Source organism: Anastrepha obliqua, chromosome 2, assembly GCF_027943255.1.
Source record: "Anastrepha obliqua isolate idAnaObli1 chromosome 2, idAnaObli1_1.0, whole genome shotgun sequence".
Taxonomy (NCBI): domain Eukaryota; kingdom Metazoa; phylum Arthropoda; class Insecta; order Diptera; family Tephritidae; genus Anastrepha; species Anastrepha obliqua.
In genome coordinates this window covers 109677759-109701220 of record NC_072893.1, presented here as the reverse complement: position 1 = coordinate 109701220, position 23462 = coordinate 109677759, and the positions used below count along the sequence as shown (strand labels likewise).

The 23462-nt window shown below is 35.8% G+C and overlaps 2 protein-coding genes across 2 annotated transcripts in view; one reads left to right on the top strand and one right to left on the bottom strand.

The window, feature by feature from the left end:
- The window catches only part of LOC129238330 (mucin-2-like), a 53636-nt gene extending 32434 nt beyond the window's left edge, over positions 1 to 21202 (bottom strand). The window contains exons 1-2 of the mRNA XM_054873362.1: positions 21158 to 21202; positions 14614 to 15319 (exon numbers count right to left, since the gene is read on the bottom strand). Of these exons, the coding sequence (XP_054729337.1) occupies positions 14614 to 15319; positions 21158 to 21202 (751 nt within the window). The remainder of the gene's footprint in view (positions 1 to 14613; positions 15320 to 21157) is intronic.
- LOC129237139 (vitellogenin-1-like) lies at positions 3788 to 5316 on the top strand. Its single transcript, XM_054871625.1, has 3 exons — positions 3788 to 4022; positions 4084 to 4472; positions 4559 to 5316. The coding sequence occupies exons 1-3, from the start codon at positions 3797 to 3799 to the stop codon at positions 5258 to 5260; spliced, it is 1317 nt and encodes a 438-aa protein (XP_054727600.1). The 5' UTR covers positions 3788 to 3796; the 3' UTR covers positions 5261 to 5316.
- Positions 21203 to 23462: the final 2260 nt, after the last annotated feature.

Here is a 23462-nt window from a genome sequence, read left to right as displayed (position 1 = left end):
TATTTTTCATGCCGCCCCGTGACTAGGGCCTCGAGATATAGGTCAAAACGTGGGCCCGGGTAACCTTCGGATGCGTATGTACAATAGGGTATCAAATGGAAGCTGTTGGTGAATGCTTTAGTTCAGAGTATTTTTCGTGCCGCTCCGTGACTAGGGTCTCCAGATAGAGACCAAAACGTGGACCCCAGAATGTGTTTGTACAATATGGATAGCAAATTGAAGCTGTTGGTGAATGCTTTAGTACAGAGTATTTTTCATGCCGCCCCGTGACTAGGGTCTCGAGATATAGGTCAAAACGTGGGCCCGGGTAACCTTCGGATGTGTATGTACAATATAGGTATCAAATGGAAGCTGTTAGTGAATGCTTTAGTTCAGAGTATTTTTCGTGCCGCTCCGTGACTGGGGTCTCGAGATAGAGACAAAAACGTGGTATGAATAAAGAAATAAATAATGTGAGAATAAAGACATACATAATATGAAAACCATATCTTTTCTGTTCTAAACCATATCTATTCTATTTAAGTGTGCCCAGCGAAGGGGGCCGGGTTTGCTAGTTTTAATATAAAAAGAAATGAATTTATTGTACTCAATTACATTTGGTTCTCGGCATTGTCATTATCATTATTGGATTCGTTTTCCAAAAATGAAACAAGGGCTTTATGGTAACTGAAATACGTAAAAAATTATCTACATTCTAATATTATTATATCGATGAAATACTGCATCAATGGTAGTTCCGCATCTTGCTGTTGGTACTTCACCATCATTAACCATATTTAAATTTAATTTTTCTTTGAGGAAACTTATTAGAGTCTTTGATCGCTCTTCTGCAAAATTGACATTAAAGTCGCCACTTAAAATCATCGGAATTTGATGATCATGTTGTCCTAGCAACTCAGACAACATAATTAGGTCCATGATACTGATGAAATGACCGCCCATCGACTGATCGATTTACGGAGAAATGTTCTTCATCGATAACCTGATGCACAGATGACAAATTATCACTTATCGTACAACCGGAGGATTCACTGTCACGGTGTTCAACAGTAGCTCTTAATTTTTTACGCTCCAAATACTCACGTTGCCGTTCAGCACCTGTTTTCGGTTTCCGTTTTTGTTGATTTGATGCCATATTTAACAGAAATCAATCAACAAAACAAAATATGTTTGTAAGATTTGCTCAAAACTACACACACACTCTATGACGCGTCTCGCGTTACTAATAATATTGTGTGTGGGAGAACTGTCAACTGTTTCCACCGAAATGCGTTCGCAAAGTGTATGGTCTTTGGTATGGTAAACAGATTTATGATACATTATTTTGCGGCGACAGCACAGCGCAATAGCCCAGCGGCTAGCAATGTGGGCTTCCGATCCGAAATCCTTGGTTCGAATCACAAGAAAATTTTTTTTTTTTTTTTTTTATACATTTATTTCATTTTGTTTTATGATATGTTTATGAGCAGATTTTTTTCATGGCAGAAATACACTCGGAGGTTTGCCATTGCCTGCCGAGGGGCGACCGCTATTAGAAAAATGTTTTCATTAATTTTGCTTTCACCGAGATTCGAACCAACGACCTCTCTGTGAATTCCGAATGGTGATCACGCACCAACCCACTCGGCTACGGCGGCCGTCAATCAAATGTCATATTGACAAATTGCAATCATTGTTGCCATATTTCGCCAGTCTTTTAACAGATGGCGCTGGCATAGCGTGAGTTTTACGTAGTTTAGCGTAGTTTTACTCCTCACAGCGTTTCATCCACGCCACGCTTTTAACAGATGGCGCTGGCGTAGCGTCACATGTCGATGAAACGCTATGGTTTTACTCCTCACAGCGTTTCATCCTTCGAGACAAAAGAAGTTTCACTTCAAAAAGTAGCAAATATCGAAGCATCGTTTGATGACTACGTAAATGTTGATAATGGTGTGCAGACTTGGGACAACCCATCCGAAGAAGATATTCTCAACAGCATTTTTGAAAGTCGCGGAGTTCCAGCTGAACCTGGTAAGCATTTATCTTTTTATAGTCAAACAAAAATTTAATATGTAAATATTATTTCAGATAACGATGAACACGATTTGACCGAAGATCTGAAGAATTGGCAGAAAATGAGGAGGCATTACCTACGTTGATACAAGCTGCTTCATCCATTAGCGTAATTAGAACCTTTGTGGAAATGAGGAGTGACGTGCCGATTAATGTTTTCAACTCTCTACATGATTTGGAAGCTTTTATTGAAAATGAAAAATGGAAGACTGCAATTCAAACCAAACTCACTGATTATTTTAAATAAAATTACATAAAAAATCAATGTTTCTTTATAATGAAGTTTCTATATAGTGAAGTGATTTTCAGGTCCCGTGCGAATTCACTATATGGAAGTTCGACTGTATTTGTATTGCTACGCAGACATAAATATATTTGACATCGCATAAAACCCACGCCCACCTTTTGTGTTTTAGGACTAAATTTCCGGTCGAGCGTCTGATGCTACAAGCCATAACTCTCATTGCCTATCACTATGTTTGGTTCCAAAAATTAACAAGTAGGAAAGTCAGGCAAATGTTACTTGTCTTGAAATAAATATGCGACTTGAATGCGACTTTTACAACTTCAGCTGAATTCGGATATTCATGACCTTCATAAGTGAGGAGTCTTAGATGAATATTCAAACCACTTTACTGCCATTGTACGGCGGGAGTCGAGTCTGTGGTAGATTCTTCCTCTGAAACAGACGATGAAGCAGAGGAAAATTCTCTTGAGATGTTAGCGGCACAATGGATCGGCAACGGTCTAAATTAGTTGGTTTAGAGACCGACTGCTATTTCTACCTACTTAGCAGCCTTAACGAAATTGATACCTATACGGCGCGTTGTGGACACTGATCCTTTTGCTTATTGAGATTAAAAAAAACAAATAGGGATAACCGTATCTGCAAAAACTTGCTAACGTAATGCACTCGGTTCCAGTTATGCAAGTTCCAGTTGAAAGGGCTATTTCGGCTCTTGGGTTAGCGCTTGCCGATAAGAACTCAACTTAACAGATACAGCTTTAGAAGAAACTACATTAGTGAGGTTAAATGACAACCGTTAATATTTTAAATCTTTGCAATAACAAAGCACCAAATATTGTTTTTTTGTGCCCATCGCAATTTTTTTTTAATTTAATTTAGACCTATCATCAATTAAAGTTGTTGCTACTTCCGCTTCTAAGATACAGTTATTTTTTAAAACGGTTATTGTAAAAAATCGTATGTATTATAGTTTTTGTATTTAAATCGTAAAATTAAGATTAACTCCGTTTTCAATTAGCAAAAAACAAAATATTTATGTAATTTACTTAAATCTGTGAAAATAGTATTCCATAACTATGAGAAGATGAAAAAATGTATATCTAAAGAGTTGTAGTTGCTACGAGTAGGAAAAGACTTATACATGCATACCATAAATGTATGTATGTAAGTAGAGCACAATTTTGCTCGAATAGCGTGTATCGCTGCAAAAAATATTTGTTTTCGTCACTGCAGTTGTCGCTGCACCGGCCGGTAAATACTGCCACTCAGCACAAAAATAGCACGCGCACCAGCGCCAGCCACTAGCCCTCGGTCAGGTACGGTCAACACCCTGCTGCAACCAATAGCGTAAACACCTTTAATAATGCATAATAATCTAAAAAATATAGTCGAATGCTTGGGTAGGGTTCTGAAAAGTCAATTAAATTTTCGTATATAAACCAAAGTCGAATCAGTTGAAAGCACAGTTCACACTGACTTGCAAACGTGATCAACATGAACCCGCTCAAGATTTTCTGTTTCGTGGCTTTACTCGTTGCTGCCGCTAGTGCTTCACCCAAACGTGGTAACAACAGGAATAATGCCGCCTCGAACAGTTTGAAGCCTACAGATTGGTTGTCGGTTTCCGAGCTCCAGTCAATGCAACCAGTCGAGGATTTAGCTTTGCAAAAGTTGGAGAACTTGTCCGTGGAGGAAGGCCAACAGGAAATTCAGAAAAATTGTAAGTATTTTACATTAGATAAATATTTTTTTTACAATTTCGTAACAATTTTCTCTTTTAGATCACCTATCCCAAATCAACCATGCACTGCAGCCATCATTTGTTCCAAGTCCCAGTAATGTGCCCGTAGTCTTGATGAAACCCAATGGTCAACCTGAACGCACCAATCTCAATAACTTGGCTGAAGCCGCAAAACAACAGCGCAACTTTGGCAATCAAGAGGTTACCATTTTCATCACTGGCTTGCCACAGACCAGCCCTGCAGTCGCAAAGGCCAACAAGAAATTAGTTCAGGCGTACATGCAACGTTATTATGGTCAACAAAAACCAATCGACATCAACAGCAAGGAATATGATTATGGCAGCATTAGTGGTAACCAAATTTCCTCTTCCAGCGAAGAAGACAATGATTCAAGCAAGAATCCAAGACCCACTCGAGGAGACCTTGTCGTAAGTTAAACACGAATACTTTTTTTAAATGAGTGAACATGAAACATTTACTAAAATTGCTAATTCTTCTTGTTCTTCTTGCACAGATCATCAACTTAGGCGCCACATTGACCGACATGAAACGCTATGCCCTCCTCGATGTAGACGAAACCGGTAAAATGATTGGCAAAGTTATTGTTGAATTGACCAACGAAGCTGGTGTGCCCCAAGAAATTATTCACATTGTTGCCCAGGGTATTGCTGCTCAGGTTGCCGGACCCGCCGCACGTGAATACAAACGTTTGACTGGCCAACAAATCCGTCGTATCACAGCGTTGGATCCCTCTAAGATTTACGCCAAGAACAATGAAATGATAACTGGCTTAGCCCGTGGAGATGCTGATTTCGTCGATGCCATCCATACCTCGACTTGTGGAATGGGAACACATGAACGCGTCGGTGATGTTGACTTCTACGTTAATGGTCCCGGATCAATTGCCCCTGGCGCTAACAATGTGGTTGAAGCATCTATGCGTGCAACACGTTACTTCGCCGAGACGGTGCGCCCAGGAAATGAGAACAACTTCCCCGCTCTCGCCGCCAACTCTTTGAGCCAATACGAAAATAACGAAGGCACTGGAAATCGCGCCTACATGGGTATTGACACCAATTTCGATTTGGAAGGTGACTATGTTCTGAAGACTAACGCCAAGAGCCCATTCGGCCAGCGCTCTCCCGCCCAACAGCAAAACGCTTACCACCGTCAACACAACACATGGAAAAACGGCAACCCTATGAACATGAATTAACAAACTAAGTAAAACGATCCAATCTGATTTACATATCATTTTTTAAAACTTCGTAATATGAATATAAATAAATGATTAACTCTTGTATGTAAAAAAATATGTTTCGAATTCTTTAAGATTTAGGTCATAGAAAAGTTCAAAGAGAAGATGTTCTCCTCCCAAGAATGCCACTAATTCCAACGTCTTGCTGTTTTAATGCAAGCGTTTCTTGGTTTCGGCTCGACTTACATTCGTTATGGAAATTAATAAATAGCAAGACCAAAATGCCGTATTTTTCCCCATGATCAGCTTGCATAGCGTACTCAAAAAAACATTTTCAAAAGAATTCCAATTTTTTCTTTTCAATGAATTAATTATCGTATTGAAATTGCTTGCTTCAATTCGAGGAAACACTCATTTGGATGAATCTCTTATCGACGGACTGATTGATTTACTGACAAATAACGCACAGCTTGTCACCTAGTTCGACATGCTCAAAGAGTGAATGTACCTCATTTCAACTATTTCAGTAGCTGCTAGAACGAGGAGGAAGAAGAGTATGTCAGACATCTTCTCTGTCACTGTTTCGCGTGGCATGCCACTAGGTTTACATACTTCGGCTTATCTTTCTTCAATGATACTGATGACCTCAGGGATATAAGTGTCAGTCAGAGGTTTAACGAAGAGTAGTAGGTAAATTGCTGCTGTGGCATTACTGTGGATCAACGACGGTCTAAGTGAGTTGGTTTGGAGACATATCTACCTACCTACCTACCCAAAGCACAGCCTGAACCACTGGAGGTGGGAACATAAGGTTTGAAATGAGGCACAACAGGTTTGATTATTAATGCTAATGATTATTAATAGGATTATACAGTATCGGACAAAACATTTACAACTGCAATGCAGCCTTCAATTTATTTTTTGTCATAATGTCATTCTTCACTCAATTGCAATTCAATTTCACGCTATGGATACTAGAGCATCTGAGTAATATTTTCCAAAAAATCTTTTCAAGATCCTTTCCTTTTTGTAGCTGTATTTAAAAAAAAAAATTAAATTATCTGGCAACTATGAGCGACAAAACAATTGCAACCTTGTGAGCTTAGCTATATAACGGTAAAAATGCTTGAGCTTGGTTTTGTTTTCTAACTGTTCTGAGTTTAGTTTAATCGTGCCAATTTGTGAACATCAGTTTTGTGCAGAATTTGTGGCGATAACACAATTTTTTTGTAAAGTTGAGTTAAATGAAGTAATGGCTCGAAATAAGTTCGGTGAAGTATTACGCGCGCGTGTTGTAGATGAATATAACAAAGGAATGACCCAGAAAGATATATCCATAAAATATAATATTCATAAGCCATCAATTTCTCGAATTATTGCGAACTTTATAAAAAACAAAACTATCGCGGTGGTGCATCGAGGAGGCCGACCAAGAAAAACGGATGAAAGAACTGACAAACTGATAGCGAGAGAGGTAAAAAAATATCCATTTAGAAGTGCCCCCCAATTGGTAAAGGAGCTTGGGTTACCAATCAGCTCAAAAACTGCCAGCCGTCGACTGGCTGAAGCTGATTTACGGACGTACCGACCTGCAAAGAAGCCGCTTATTAGTAAGCGTAACCAACAAAAACGATTGCAGTTCGCTAGGGATCACATAGATTGGCCATTAAGCAAGTGGAAAGCTGTTCTTTTCAGCGACGAATCCAAATTTAATTTGGTCGGAAGTGATGGCGTATCCTACGTTCGACGCCCACGTAACAAGCGTCTTCAAAAATCATACTGTGTAAAGACTGTTAAGCATAGTGCTTACATTATGGTCTGGGGATGCTTTTCTGCTGTTGGTTTGGGACCACTCCATCGTATTATGGGCATAATGGACCAGTACGTTTACAGGGAGATTATGGAATCGGTAATGCTGCCACATGCTGAGTGGGAAATGCCCTTGAAGTGGTTCTTCCAACAGGATAATGACCCGAAGCATACGGCGAAGGTCCTGAAATAATGGTTCCAGAGGAATAAAGTGGACGTAATGGAGTGGCCCCCACAATCCCCAGATCTTAACCCCATAGAAAACCTATGGGAAATAGTAAAAAAGAGAATTGATCGGACTAATGTGGCAAATACTGACCAATTTTTCCAAAGAGTCCTGGAGGCATGGAGAAATATACCACAAACGATAGTTGACAAATTGATAGCTTCAATTCCGAGACGATGCAGAGCTGTTATTAGGACTATGAATAAGTTCGTGCGGTTTTTTTCGAAATTTGAAACTTTATTGACGTAAAATGGTTACAAATTTAATATTCAAAGTATTGTCCATCGCTTACTACTACTTTTTCCCATCTTTCTGGCAATTCACGGATTCCCTTTGTGAAAAATTCGGTCGGTTTTGCCGCAATCCACGAATCGATCCATTTTTTGACTTCATCGTAATTACGGAAGTGCTGGTCAGCCAGGCCATGTTGCATCGATCGGAAGAGATAGTAATCGGATGGCGCAAGGTCTGGACTATACGGCGGGTGGGGTAGGACATCCCATTTGAGCGTTTCTAAGTATGTTTTGACCACTTGTGCAACATGTGGCCGAGCATTGTCATGTTGCAAAATAACTTTGTCGTGTCTATCGGCGTATTGCGGCCGTTTTTCTCGCAGTGCTCGGCTCAAACGCATCAATTGTCGTCGGTAGACATCCCCCGTAATCGTTTCATTCGGTTTCAGTAGCTCATAATACACAACACCCATCTGGTCCCACCAGATACACAGCATAACCTTCAGGCCATGAATATTCTGCGCCGACGTCGATGTTGAAACATGGCCAGGGTATCCATACGTTGCCCGACGTTTTGGATTGTCGTAATGGACCCACTTTTCATCGCCAGTCACAATTCGATGCAAAAAACCCTTTCTTTTGTGCCGTTGAAGCAGTTGTTCGCATGCCATAAAACGGCGTTCAACGTCTCTTGGCTTCAATTCATACGGCACCCAATGGCCTACCTTTCGGATCATTCCCATGGCTTTTAAACGTTTGGAAATGGTTGATTGATCAACTCCCAAAGTTTTTGCAACCTCTTCTTGCGTTTGAGCCGGATCTTGATCGAGCAATTCCTCCAATTCGGTATCCATGAACTTTGGCGGCGCACCCTCGCGTTCTTCGTCTTCCAAGCCAAAATCACCACTTTTAAAGCGTGCAAACCACTTCTGGCACGTTCGCTCAGCTAGAGCATGCTCACCATAAACTTCCACCAAGATACGATGACTTTCGGCTGCTTTTTTCTTCATATTAAAATAATGAAGAAGAATTCCCCGCAAAAACACATTATTTGGCACGAAATTCGACATTTTCAAGTGTGGTAAAAATATTGTTGTTTACGCTTCAAATAAAAAACTTATACTGACGTTTGTGCCTTACGACAGTAGCTCTCCAATGAATGTTTGGAAATGTGGATCGATGGAATAATAATCAAGTTACGCCATCTGTTGTAAAACCGCACGAACTTATTCATAGTCCTATTATTCAGAGCAATGGTTTTGCCACGAAATACTAAGTTTAATAAAAATAGTTTACTGATTTCCTTTAGTTGCAATTGTTTTGTCTTATTAGATACAGGTGTTGGACACATTTGATTTTTAAATTTAAGATATGAACTGTTGAATTTGAATAAATTTGTTTTATTTACGTAAATCAACATCTTTTATTACAAATAAAGTGAAATTAACAGGTTCCAAACAAATAACGGCTGAGCAATCGAAAGTTTTCATTGCCCACATTTTAGTTGCAAATGTTTCGTCCGATACTGTAGTTCTAATAATCTCTTGAATTATTAATTGACATGTTGTTTAATTTATATTGCGTTTTATGAAGTAAGGGTCAAAAGGACCCTATTAAGTGGGAGATAATGGATTAAAATATTTACGAAAATAAATTTTACTGTTCTAACCTCTCATTACGCTCAGACATATATTTTTAACATTTTTGCCACTTTTTTGAAAACAACGTAGGCGAGACGTGAAAACTCCCCAGGTAAAAAAAAATCGATCTGATCAAAACTAGTCAAATTAGTTTTTCAAATATTTTTGGTCATTTAAGAAATTTTCTTTTGATGGCAAATAACGATTATACTCTTTGCATTATTTTTGAGTGCAATACTAACGAGAAAAAAAGCAAACCCAAATTTTACAATTTTTCAATTTAACACTTTTCTGCCATGAAAAAGCTCCTCATAAAAATCATTGCCGTTCGGTGTCGGCTTAAAAATGTAGGTCCCTCCATTTGTAGACCAACACGAAGACGCACACCATAAATAGGAGCTCGGCCAATTATTTATTTTTTAATTTTATTATCTTTGGTGTGAAGGTATTTTGAGCGCACAGAAATACACAAAAAAAGAATTTTTCAAAACGAGCTGATAAAGTGTACGTGATTTCTACAATCTCTAAAGAGTTTTAGAGGTTTACAAATTTGTGTATGAGCATCTTTTTTTGAAATAAAAGCAATTTTTTCTGTGTTTGCGGAGATATCGAAAGTCTCTCGTGCGGCGCAAGCATTAAATCATTAAAGGTTCGGTAAAAAATTAATTTCTTGCTCTGCCTCAGCTGTCTTAGTATAAATAATAACGCTTTTTTGCAAATGGATGTATGGATTTTGTTTAAAAAATTTATGGATTTTATAAAAAAATTAAATATTACAATAGTAAAAAATAAACTATTTCAAAACTTATTTATTTGTTATTATTCGTGGATATTTGGGTTTCTGATTGCGAGTATTTGGGTATGTACGAGTATTATAATAAATTGAAATTAGTTAATGGCAACATAATATTTTTCATTTATCAGGGCACAAATATTTGCTGACACAAGAGTATGGACATTCGTACTTGTAAAATACTTGTACTTGGTATTTTTTGATGACAAATAAATTAATAGATATACAAGGTTTTCGTATTCGCATAGTTAGTTGTGTTTATATTCCTATCCACTCGATGGATTTGAAGAGTTTCAGAGAAGTTTATCTTAGCTGGGAAGGGCACTGAACATAGGTAAGAGTTTGTGATCTCAATTTTCTTTAAATCAACTTTGTAAAGCCACTACACATAAGAGTCTCGGTTTCCAAAGTAAGTTTATGTTTTCGCAAGAATTATGGGTATTCAAAACAGAACGGCACTTTAGTGCTACTGTAGTATATCAGTGGTATTCTTGCCATCTTGCCATTGGTATTCAAATCAGTTTTTTGTTTTACATATTTAAATTATTATTAATTTTTTTTGTATTTTTATTCGTATTTGTATTCGAATTCATCAACGTTTTTTGCTTTTATATTCATATTAATTTTTTTGTGTTCGTATTCATATTCGTATTTTTATTCGTAGTCGTTTAAGTTAATTTTTTCCCTACCGAGACTAAAGGTGTTTCATATCAATAAGCAGCTGTAGGTATGAATTTCAAAGTTATATTTTATATTCATTAGAAATTATTCATGGGATTTCTAAAAAGAACATCAAAGATCTGGTATTTTTTTTGTGTAGATAAATAAATATAAACACCATGCTCTGTACATATATGTATTACAAATGTTCATACGTTAGTTCATGCAATAAAATGTTGCTGCAACATATTGGGGGGCAACATTCACCGTAAACATTTTTCTATAGTTCACTCAAAAGTACGAATACAGACATATGCAGATATATGTACATGACTACACATCTTGGTATACATAACGGGTGATTTTTTAGCTATTACACAAAAAAAACAAAATCGCACTTTTTGTCTGATGAATGACTTTGATACTTGATGTTTACTAACGCTGATTCTAAATATACCCTCATTTTTTTTGTAACAGCTCTTGTTTACGAGTTATAGCTATCACAAAAAAATCACTATATTTCAGTGTTAATTGACGAATATTTAAACCAATATTAAGTTTTCTAAATATTATTTGTTATGGCATCGTCAAGACGAGTTTGTATAAATGACCGGAATAGTTTTTGTTTTATTTGCGGAGAGTATATGTTTCAAGAAAACCGTTTGAATGTGACATCGTTCGTAAATGAGGCGTACAAAAATTACTTCGGTCACCCAATGGAAATGAAAAATAAGCCTTGGATTCCACAAAAGGTATGCAGAACGTGCGTTGAGTTTCTACGTTTGTGGACGAATAAGAAAAGGAATAAATTTAGATACGAAACTGCTATGATCTGGACTGAACCTGTGAACCACCACGACGACTGTTATTTTTGTATGGTAAAAATAACTGGCATTAACCGAAAAAATCGAGGCAAATGGGAATATCCTTCCATACAATCGGCACATAGACGTGTTTTGAGCCCTACGATGCCATCTGAACTTCAACCTGGTGCTTCACAGGAAGAACCTTTACATTTTGAGGCAAAAACAGACAATAGCGATAGTGACTTTGATTGTGACCTGGGGACACCAAAACCATTTAACCAAGATGATTTAAACGACCTCAGTATAGATCTGGGACTGTCAAAGACTGGTTCAGAAATTTTGGCGTCTACATTAAAAGAAAGAAACTTAGTCACAAAAGAAACTAAAATTTCTTACTATCGCAGAAGAGAACAAACTTTCCTTGAATATTTTGCTGAAGAAGATGACTTTGTATTTTGTAAAAATGTACCTGGTTTAATGGCTGCAATGGGATTACAAAATTACGTTTCTAGTGAGTGGCGTTTATTTATAGATTCATCAAAACGGAGTTTAAAATGTGTTCTCTTACACAATGGGAACAAATTGGGCTCATTGCCTATTGCACATTCTACTAAAGTAGAAGAAGAATATACAACTATTGCTCTGGTTTTAGACAAAATTGGGTCATATGTGTCGATTTAAAAATGGTAAACTTTCTTTTAGGCCAACAAGGTGGTTACACAAAGTTTCCCTGTTTTCTTTGCTTATGGGATAGTAGAGCTAAAAATCAACATTGGATTAAAAAAGATTGGCCTGCTCGGGAAGCGTTAGTACCAGGACAACAGAACGTGATAAACCCACCTTTAGTATCAAGGGATCGTATAATTTTACCTCCGTTACATATAAAACAGGGGCTTATAAAACAATTTGTTAAAGCTTTTGACAAAAATGGAAATTATTTTCTTTTTCTGTCTAAAAAGTTTCCAAAATTGACAAAATTGGGTGCAGAAAAGATAAAAGCGGGTATTGTTGACGGGCTACAGATAAGGTCGTTAATAAAAGACTCAAATTTCATAGACACTATGACAGTGATTGAGAAAATGGCATGGAATGAGTTTGTTTGGCTTGTTCAAAATTTCTTAGGAAATAAGAAAAGTTCTGACTATTCTCAGCACGTCGAACAACTAATGGGTCACTTCCAAAGGGTTGGATGTAATATGAGCATTAAGTTACACTTTCTTCACAACCAACTGGACTATTTTTCAGCCAATCTTGGGGATCTCAGCGAAGAACAGGGCCAGCGATTCCACCAGGACCTTCGTACGATGGAGGAACGCTATCAAGGTTACTGGAACACACACATGATGGCCGACTATTGTTGGAGCATTAAGAACAGTTCTATGCCTTCAACTTCAGCAAGGAAATCATATAAAAGAAAATTTTTTTAAACTTAAGAAGGCAATAAAATAAAATAATCTTTAAATCTATAGTGTTTTATTACAAAAAGTCAAATGTGTCATATAGAGTCATACAGAGCTAATACAGGAATTTCAGTTACAGATTTGAAATTGTCATTAAAAATTGGACTAAAAACATGTATGTATCATAATCCAATCATCAGAAATGCTGTTGTGCAGTGTTATCTTTTTAAATAGTTGGTTTAAACAGCTGACGCACGTTTCGTGTGCCATGAATCGTCTTACAAACGAACAACGCTTGCAAGTCATTGAATTTTATTATAAAAATGCGTGTTCTGTTAAGAAAGTTTATCGCGCACTTCTTCCATTTTATGGTCAGTTTAATCGACCCACTGAAGCGGCTATTCGAGCTATTGTGACTAAATTTAGAACCAAATTTACATTATTGGACATCAAACCACCGACACGCTTATGTAGAGTTCCAACTGAAGAAAATAAAGCAGCTGTATCGGTCAGTGTTAATGATGACCATCAATTATCGATTCGTCGCCGTTCGCAGCAATTGGGTCTCTGTTACTCAACAACGTGGAAAATTTTGCGAAAGGATTTAGGTGTGAAGCCTTTCAAAATACAGCTGGTGCAAGAATTGAAGCCGAACCTACCGCAACGCAGAATTTTTAGTGAGTGGGCTCTTGGAAAGTTGGCCGAAGATCCACTTTTTTATCGAAAAATTGTGTTCAGCGACAAAGCTCATTTTTGGATCAATGGGTACGTAAATAAGCAGAATTGTCAATTTTGGAGTAAATATCAGCCAGAAGAATTGCAAGAGCTACCAATGTATTCAGAAAAGGTCACAGTTTGGTGCGGTTATGGGCTGGAGGTATCATAGGACCGTCCTTCTTCAAAGATGCTGCGATTGATGCTCGTAACGTAACTGTGAATGGTGAGCGCTACCGTGAAATGATATCCAACTTTTTTTTTGCCCAAAATGCAAGAGCTTGACTTGCATGACATGCGGTTTCAGCAAGATGGTGCCACATGCCACACAGCACGCGTAACAATGGACTTGTTGAGAGGCGAGTTTGGTGAACATTGTATTTCACGTTCGGGACCTGTCAATTGGCCACCAGATCGTGCGATATAACGCCTTTAGATTATTTTTTGTGGGGCTATGTTAAAGCTCATGGCGGCCGCCGTAGCTGAATGGGTTGGTGCGTGATTACCATTCGGAATTGACAGAGAGATCGTTGGTTCGAATCTCGGTGAAACCAAAATTAATAAAAACATTTTTCTAATAGCGGTCGCCCCTCGGCAGTCAATGGCAAAACTCCGAGTGTATTTCTGCCATGAAAAAGCTCCTCATAAAAATATCTGCCGTTCGGAGCCGGCTTGAAACTGTAGGTCCCTGCACTTGTGGAACAACATCAAGACGCACACCACAAATAGGAGGAGGAGCTCGGCCAAACACCTAGCAGAAGTGTACGCGCCAAATATTTATTTTTTATGTTAAAGCTCATATCTATTCAGACAAGCCTGCTTCAATTAACACATTTATGTGTGAGATACCGGCCGAAGCATTGGAAAGAGTATGCCAAAATCGGACTAAGCGGATGGACCATTTGAAGCGCAGTCGCGGTCAACATTTGCATGAAATAATCTTCAAACATTAAATTATATGGATTGTACTATCGATTTAAATAAAAATTTCATGCATTTTTCTGAATTTTAGGTATGGTTTTTTGAAAAACTTTCCTATAGCTCTTAAAAAATCACCCTTTATATAAGAATATTATTGTACGCTATTTACCATTATCATCTGTGGGATTTGCAGTTGTTGTTGTAATAAGACGTCGTGCTTGGAATTTTCGTCGCAACACAGTCGACGGTTGTTTGGTGTTGGCATTAGCGTTTTGTATGATGTCATTGACGACAGAGGTGGCTGCTGCTGTAGCTGCTGCCGCTCCTTGGATAGCTGGTGTTTCTGTGACTATTGTTGGCGATGCGCCTGTTGACAAAGTGGCTGCCGAAAGCTTTGCTCTATACTTTGTATTTAAATAACTCTTCTGATTGCTGGCACCACTGGCAATATCGCTGTTCAAAGTAATTGCTGTTGCTGCTGCTGCTGATGCTGATGCTGTTGACAACTGTGTTGTTGTGATCGTTGCTGGTGCTGTTAGTTCGGTTGTTGCTGTTGCGGCCGGTGTTACCAGTTTATTTCGATTACGTTGCTGCTGCTGCTGTTTATTAAAGGTCGTTGGTAATTCTGTTGTTGTTATTTGTAGCTCATCATTTTTCGAAGCGAACGTGTTTGCTGTTGTAGTTGTAGTTGCCGTTTGGATTGTAGTCGTAGCCGTCTGGTAGGCTATACCTGATGAAGCGTTCGGTGAATTGATTTTGCGCCGACGTACGCTCAGTACCGGTCTTCGCGTTTGCGCTGTTGCTGTTACAACCGTCGTTGCAGTCGGTGTGCGGATCTGAAAGACGATGGAAGCGAACTCGTCAGTACGGCAGTACTAAGTGGCAAACATAGGACAAGAGATACGTAAAATATTCATTTACGTTTATTACTTGTTGGAGGGGAATAAAGGCTTCAAAATGTTAACTTAACATTTTTTTATCAAGAAAGGGTTTACATAAGGAAAGGAAAGTGGCGGATGTGAGTGCGTGGCTGGAAATTTTATAAGGGAGATTTTATCATTTTGTTGTGGTTTAAATAATTTAACTTTGGTTCAACGTCAATTTGATGCAAATTTTGCGTATTTGTGTTTAATTTTGTGTGTGCGTGATTTCGTTGCTGTTGCAAGTTGTGTGTGTGTGTGTGTGTGTGTGTGTAGATGGTACTGTTGTAGAGTAGTTGCAAAATACCTGCAAGTTTAAAAACAACAATATTTACTCTACAAGTACATTTTTTTGTAGATGAAGAGCCTGAAGTCAAACAAAGAATTACTGAAAAGTGAGTGAGAAAAGTTTAAGAGTTGCGACCAAGTGCGTTAATAAAAATAAATAAATTAGTCAATTATAAATAAATATTTACTTTTATATTTTGTGTTAATTGCGTTTTATTTAATAAAATGCGTGGTGCATTAAAGGTAAGGTGCAAGTTTTTAACGAAGCTATTTTATAACAAACGAAAATAATAGTAAATAAATAGATTTAAAATTATGACTTTTTACAAAAGCTGTGTACATATTTACAGTTGTGAAATTTGGTACTAAAATGCTGTGGAAAAATTGAAGTTAGATAAATAAAATTTGAAATGCATAAAAGCGTTGACACAAAAATTCAAAATAAATAATAACATTTACAACTAAAAGCTTCTAAATACTTTTTACGTAGGCAAAGGATTAAGAAGCAAAGATTACTTAATTTAGAAACGACATTTTTGAAGTAAAATATTCTTCTAACAACTTCAAATAAAAATTATTTCATATACATTTGGGATTCTTAAGTAACAAAGTGCATAAAACTATGAAAATATATTATCTAGAAATTTGCGGTCACATTGAAAAGTAGCTTAGGTCGAGTTAAAGACGAAATGGGATATTAGCAGCATTCCAGACGCCAAGGCGTTTATATGTATTTGAAGACTTAAGTTTTGCAGCAAAATTATGTGGGTTTTACCTAAACTTTCGACCAAAAACAAGTGAGTGGAAAAGGTGTAAAATCCTATAGATTTTATATTTTTTCAAAAATAATTTTTTGCTGCATTAGTAACATATTAGAAGTCAAATATTACCGTTTTCGACTTGTGCTATTTTTGTATACGTTAACAGATGTGTAAATATATTTAATAATTTTTAATATTTATATTAACTTCAATACTAAAGTAGGCATTTTCACAAGATTACATCTGTAAAGTCTCAACAAAGCAACTTAAATTGACTTAAGACTTTCTTCTGGTCATCCACTAATTTACCAATTTTTAATAAAATATTTTATTTATATTTTTTATTTTTGTTCGTAATATTTAAATATATTTTAATATAATATTTAATATATTCAACACCCACAGCTGCAAATTCATGAAAGTTGAATTAAATTTGCGGACTTTGGGTAAAACAACTTATGTGACTTTAACTGGTTTTTTATTTATTTTTTAATTAAAATTTAAACTAAATTTATATTGTAACTATGAACGATTGTGGCTACGAATGCTTACTTCAATAGTTATTTCGGGAAAAGTAAGCAATGTAACGCCCGACAAGAAAAAAACAGTATTAAGGCGACGTAAGTTGTTTTATAAAAATTACGCAAAAATATATAAAAATTTTCTATGAAACATCAATATTTTTGGATTTAAAACAAAAACAGCTTAAGCCATATGAGTTTTTTCGACAAAAGTCCATTAAAATACTCAAAAAATATACTGAAATACTCAAAAAGAATCATCTACCAACATATATGTAGGTATATTTATAATAAAAACTATATGAAATATTTTCTTTTTTTTAATTTTTATTCAAATTTAAATTGGCTTCAAAATTGGCTGTTCAATCATAACGCCATAAAAAATAATAAAATACAAATCATTCAATGTCATTGGCATTCCATAAATCTCGCACTGTCACCAGAAAAGAATGCAGACAACAGCTACATATTTACGCAAATACTTGCGAGAGATTGTGAATTTTTCAAATAAATCGCTTATTATAAATGAAGTTCATTTATTGATTACTGAAAGCAGTAGGAACAATAATGCTCATAATTAGCATTGCTTGTTATAGCGCTGCGCGCAATTTATATTGTATGCACGCATGTACGTACATATGTGTGTGTGTGTACATATAATTTATAAACCAATAACAACTGAAATTGCACTTAATTTACTTAATGGCCAACAGTGCCGCATCCAATTAGAGTTTATTGGCAAACACTTGAATTTTCAGTGCAAATGTTTATACAAACGGCCGGCCCTTGAAACGCACAAACCATTTTTAAAAGTTTTTATTAACCTCAAAGATTTACTAACATACATGCATTACAAAATGTGCGCATATGTTTATAATTACAGGTTGATGAATAATATGTAAATTTGTATCTACATACATACACACGTATGCACATATATAGATATGTGAGGAGGCTGCCGAGAGGCAACTGTTTTAATTGACATGGATTATTTGGTTAGATATCAGGCTATTAGTCATTCGCCGCTGAAATATAGTATCCCCACCGCAAGCAATGCGTTTATATTGTACGTATGTGTTTTTATACATACATACATATGAATGCATGAATTTGTGTTGTTGACATTGAACGTGTTTGTTTTGCTTTGGCAACGCGAAGCTGCGTGGTACTTTAGGGTGTGGTGTCGGCGCCTGAGCGTGAGCAATAAAATTGCATAATATTGTAATGTAGCCATTGCAAAAAACAAAAACAAAAAAAAAACACTAAGAAAAAAAACTAGCAAAAAAGTTGAAAGTTGTGTATGGATGAGCGCCATACTTAAAAATTCGTAAAAACTCCGTCTACAAATTAAAGCACTTGAAAACACATATTGGAATGAATATTGTTTGCAGATTGACGAGCAGCCAGGGATATGGATACGTGGTAGGTACACATACGACTGTACATAGTATATTTTTAAGCAGTACTTGAGTCATTTTTAAGTGATCATATACGAGTATTACATGCGGACAAGTGTTTATAAATAGACAGAAAAAACAGGTGATTGGAGGTGAAAAAAGTTTATGGTGAGATATGTATTATCAATTTGTTGCACAGCTAAAAGTTTGTTGAAACAGGCGCATTTTGTGCTTAACTTTGCATTAAATTAAATTATACTACATTTTTCACCATACGTTTTACTTAAGGGGGGAGCCTGGTTTATAAGGTTAAAAACCTCAATTTTTTTTTTTTTCGTTTTAAGCGATTCCTAATATATTTCAGAATATTCACACAAAGTTACAGAGTCTAATTCTCAATACTTCCGTAGATACAAAGCCAAAGGTAGGCGAGCGTTAGGTAGTTACGCTGTGACCGGACAGCTATAGTACAAACTGTATCTTCTTTTCTCGACTTTTCATTTTTATGATTTCTTTGAATTGGCGTACATGAATAAAAAAAAACGAATGAACTTTTTGAAATGAATCATAGCTTGTTCCCTTCAGTATTAAATTCTCTTCTATTTGAACTAACAAAATAGATAAAAAAAAAAAATTTTCAAGATTCTTATACCAAGTTGAAATGAATTTTTTTTTATAGAAAGGCATTTTTTTCTTTAAAACCTCCAAAAAGTTGAAATTTTGGAATTTCTCTCAGTTTTCTTAATTCATCTAAAATAAAAAATCCTGATAATTAGAAATCCATTTGAATTTTTTGCTTTAGATAATAATTACGAGCTATATCTTGAATGTCAGTTGGAAGCTCCAGCGTTGCAGCGCTCTACTAATTTCTATGTTAAACATTTTTTTCAACTTATTTTAACCAGTACAAAAATTGTTTATACTTTTTAAATGTTTATTAAAAGATAGAAAAAACTTTGCAGTGCTAAATTAATTTTTCCTTAAAAAAAATCGCAAAGAGATGCAATTTTTAGACCTCATAAACCAGGCTCCCCCTTAAAGTGGGTTTGCATTAAACATGTTTAAAATATTCTACTTTCTTACTATGAAAATAAGTATATACTCGTATTATTTTTGATTTATTTATATATTTTAAGTTTGCTGTATTTTAAGTAAGCTTCAGATGGAAAAGTGTTAATAAACTAATTTTATAACTTTTTTAATATTTTAAATTGTGCGCTCGCACGCTGAAAACAAACATTATTTTAGATATATTTTTAGTTGTTTTTAGTAACTTTCAACCGAAACATTTCAATAGCTTCTATAACATTTTTAATTTTCCTCTCATTAAAAAAGCTAAACAAAAACATAACATAAAATAAAGTAAAATAACATAACATAAATAATAAATAAACATATATAAAACCCTTTGCTTAAATTTGAAAAAAATTAGCAACTCAAATTGAAGAAATTATGACTTGATTCATTAACCCAATTGCCTTGCTATTTGATTTACGCACGCTTCACATTACCACAGTCGTGGCTTTTAAAGTATTTAAGTATTTGCGTATCAAAATTCGTCAGCTGAATACAACAAAAGCAATTTATGGTATTAGTGTAGTCAATCCGATTAAGAGTTTCAAGTAGATTTATTTAGACACCTTAAAAACCTTTCAACTTCAGACATGAGCAGTGTGAACTGAATAGAAGAAAAAGAGAAGAGACATAAATGGCACAAAAAAACAAGGTGTACAATTTCCCTTTAGACAAATTTACGATTCTATTTAGAGAAATAATTTATACGAAAATGGACAAGAACTTCGTTAGCATAACATAATTTTACTTCCGCTTTGTATGCTTTTAGATCTTGACAGCGGCTTAAAGAATATAAAATATCAAGGTAGCCGCTGAACTGAGTGTAAAAACAACAGAATCAGCATTTGAGCGTAGGCGGTATATGTACATCTGATTTATCTGCATATTTTCAAAAACTATTAGAGAAAATACGCGTTACTATTTATTTATTCCAAACGTAATATGTAGGCATGTGCATAAAAATATATGCGCCTTACATAAATATTAAATCGCATAAGCATACTAGCTTAAATACATATGTATGTATATATTTGTAAATACATATTTATATTTATAAATAGCTCAACAATAATTTCAAGTTTGTTGCTTAAGTCTTCTCTTCTTTTTTCGCCGCCATTTATTGTGATGTAATTTCCAGCATCTAGTTTACAGCACTTTTAACAGCACATTACAGCGACCTGCACAAATAGAGACATGCTAATTACATTTTCATGTAACAGTATGCAATTAAAATGAAATGTACACAATAAGTGTTAATGATCCATAAAAAGTGTTAAACAAAAACGTTACCTCTGTGAAATGTACATTTCACACTACTACACCGGCATATAAAGTTTGTTTTTGCAAAGCGGTAAAACAACTGTTTATCGGTGCATAATGAATAATGGTAAATTGCAGATTAGCAACAACAATATAACACTTAATTCCCTCTGTGTTTGTAGTACACAACATATATGAGTGTCTGCATATAACAGACTAAAGAGTAAATAGCCTGACATGTCAATAATAATGTTGACCTAACCGGCTAATGGAATTATATAATATATTGATACATGAATACAAGGGCATAAATTACAACAAAAATAACAAGATAGTGTAGCTTTGCCACAACATCACTGATTTAGACAGCGCATGGATGGGCAACTATGCTGGTATGTGTACACATATGTATGTAGGTATGTACATAGGTATGTGGCTTACTTTTGCGCTGCGCAGAAGCGAAGATGTCAGACGGAGCTAATGCTTACTTACACAATAACCACATTCCATCGATTGACGTTTGGCAATATTTTGCATTATTAATTTACCAGTTTTATTTCTGGTTTGCCATTTGCTTTATCCCATTGACGATGAGTAAACAAAATACAATATTGCCGTTTGCATAACACAATCGCTGATATTGAGGATGCAGTCACTTGTTGCTTCAATGGTGATATGAGCTTATGGCGCGCACAAGCTGAATAAAAAGATGTTTTGGGAAATTCCGTTAATGGCAACAAATACAATATATAAATATTATTGCAATTTTAACATTTATTTGCTTCTACTTCTTTCCTAGTGAAGCTGTGGCTTTCAGGTAAGTAATATGGAGTAATGTTTTTATTTATTCGAGCGGTAATTAGTGAATACAAAAATATAATTTAAAATTTATAGATATTTTTTTGACGCTTTAAATACACCGCCAGCGATAAAATATGTTTGGGTGTTTGCATTAAATAAGCAATAGTTGCATATCAACTTTCGTCATAAATTTCAAAATTTGAAATCAAACCAGTCCTGCTGATAAATTCTTAGGAAATAAGTTTGGTGTGCTTGCATAGAAAAGCCAGTCGGTAAATTTTTAAAAGCTTATTAGAAAAAAAAAATTATGAAGTTTTGGTTTGTAAAAAATTGCTTAGTTAAATTATTTGTATTCAAATGAATTGAATGTATTTAATCATAATCTATTTATAGTATATCCACATTTTTTTTTCGTACAAGTTAAGACAAAGTGAACAGAACGACTTTTCAAATTATATTTTCCTATGAAGAGTATAAGACACATAATAAGAAAGGTAAACTATTTACCATGCCTTGAAAAAATTGCATTGCATTTGAACGAATACTAGCAGAGTTATTGCACCTGAAGCGACATTGTGTTTATGCCAGTGGTGCAAAAATGAGCAACACACAAAGAGTGAATGTTCACTTTTGTCTTAAGTTTTTTAAAACTTTTACTGGACCATTTCTATTGACGAAATAAGTCTATCGAGTTGATTGTTTATGCCGTAGCAGATTTCATAGATGGTATATACAAATACAGGGTGCGCCATATATGTCGGTAAGTTAATACTGAATAAATTAAAAAAAAAAAACAAATTTCCATATAAGAGATATTTTTATTTAATTTGATCTTTCAAATTTATTTGGTGTAGTGTTTGAATACAACATAAATCAAGTGTCCGGCGTTATTGGCTTTTTTGTGGCGTTTTCCACTACTTTTTTGAACATCTCGTGCGATATACCGATGATATCAGCTCGAATGTTTGCCTTGAGCTCGTCAATCGCCTCAAGATTTCTGGCGCACACTTTTTGAATTCTTTGAGCCAATTGCATTTTATATGGAAACAAATCACGCTGGGCGCGGTAATGATAGGATTCATTGGAACATCTTGTACGTCAATGAATGGCCTACGGACGATCATAGTGTCAGATCAAGTGTCAGTGTTCAACAAAATTCGGTACCAAATGACGAATAATGTTTATTTAGTGCTTATTTGCCAGGTATCTTCGGCGATATATAATTCATATTTAAAATTGTACTGAATTGACTAAAACAAGCCGTAGCCGAATGGGTTGGTGCGTGATTACCATTCGCAGTTCACAGAGAGAACGTTGGTTCGAATCTCGGTGAAACACCAAAATTAATAAAAACATTTTTCTAACAGCGGTCGCCCCTCGGCAGTCAATGGCAAACCTCCGAGAGTATTTGTGTCATGAAAAAGCTCCTCATAAAAATATCTGCCGTTCGGAGTCGGCTTGAAATTGTAGGTCCCTCCCATTATATATATATTAGGCCGGGTCGATTTGTGGGGAGCCAAAAAAATCGCCCATTGCTCTGTGAAAATCATATTCTAGGGATCAAAATAAGAAACTTTGCCGAAGGAACCATATCTCTAAAACGAATTCTGATGTCCCCCAATTTGGGTCGAACTTTTAGTGTCTTTTGTGGGGAGGCAAAAAAATCGCCCATTGCTCTGTGAAAATCATATTCTAGGGATCAAAATAAGAAACTTTGCCGAAGGAACCATATCTCTAAAACGAATTCTGATGTCCCCCAATTTGGGTCGAACTTTTAGTGTCTTTTGTGGGGAGGCAAAAAAATCGCCCATTGCTCTGTGAAAATCATATTCTAGGGATCAAAATAAGAAACTTTGCCGAAGGAACCATATCTCTAAAACGAATTCTGATGTCCCCCAATTTGGGTCGAACTTTTTAGTTTCTTTTCTCATGTAAAGGCCAAAAATGGTGATATTTTGAAATGATTGTATGGGGAACCCCCAGGAGAGTTCCAGGG

Coding starts and splice junctions, on each gene's coding strand:
- LOC129237139 (XM_054871625.1), top strand. CDS start 3,797: ATGAACCCGCTCAAGATTTTCTGTTTCGTGGCTTTACTCGTTGCTGCC. Junction 4,023..4,083: donor ACAGGAAATTCAGAAAAATT/GTAAGTATTTTA, acceptor TTTCTCTTTTAG/ATCACCTATCCCAAATCAAC. Junction 4,473..4,558: donor CCACTCGAGGAGACCTTGTC/GTAAGTTAAACA, acceptor CTTCTTGCACAG/ATCATCAACTTAGGCGCCAC.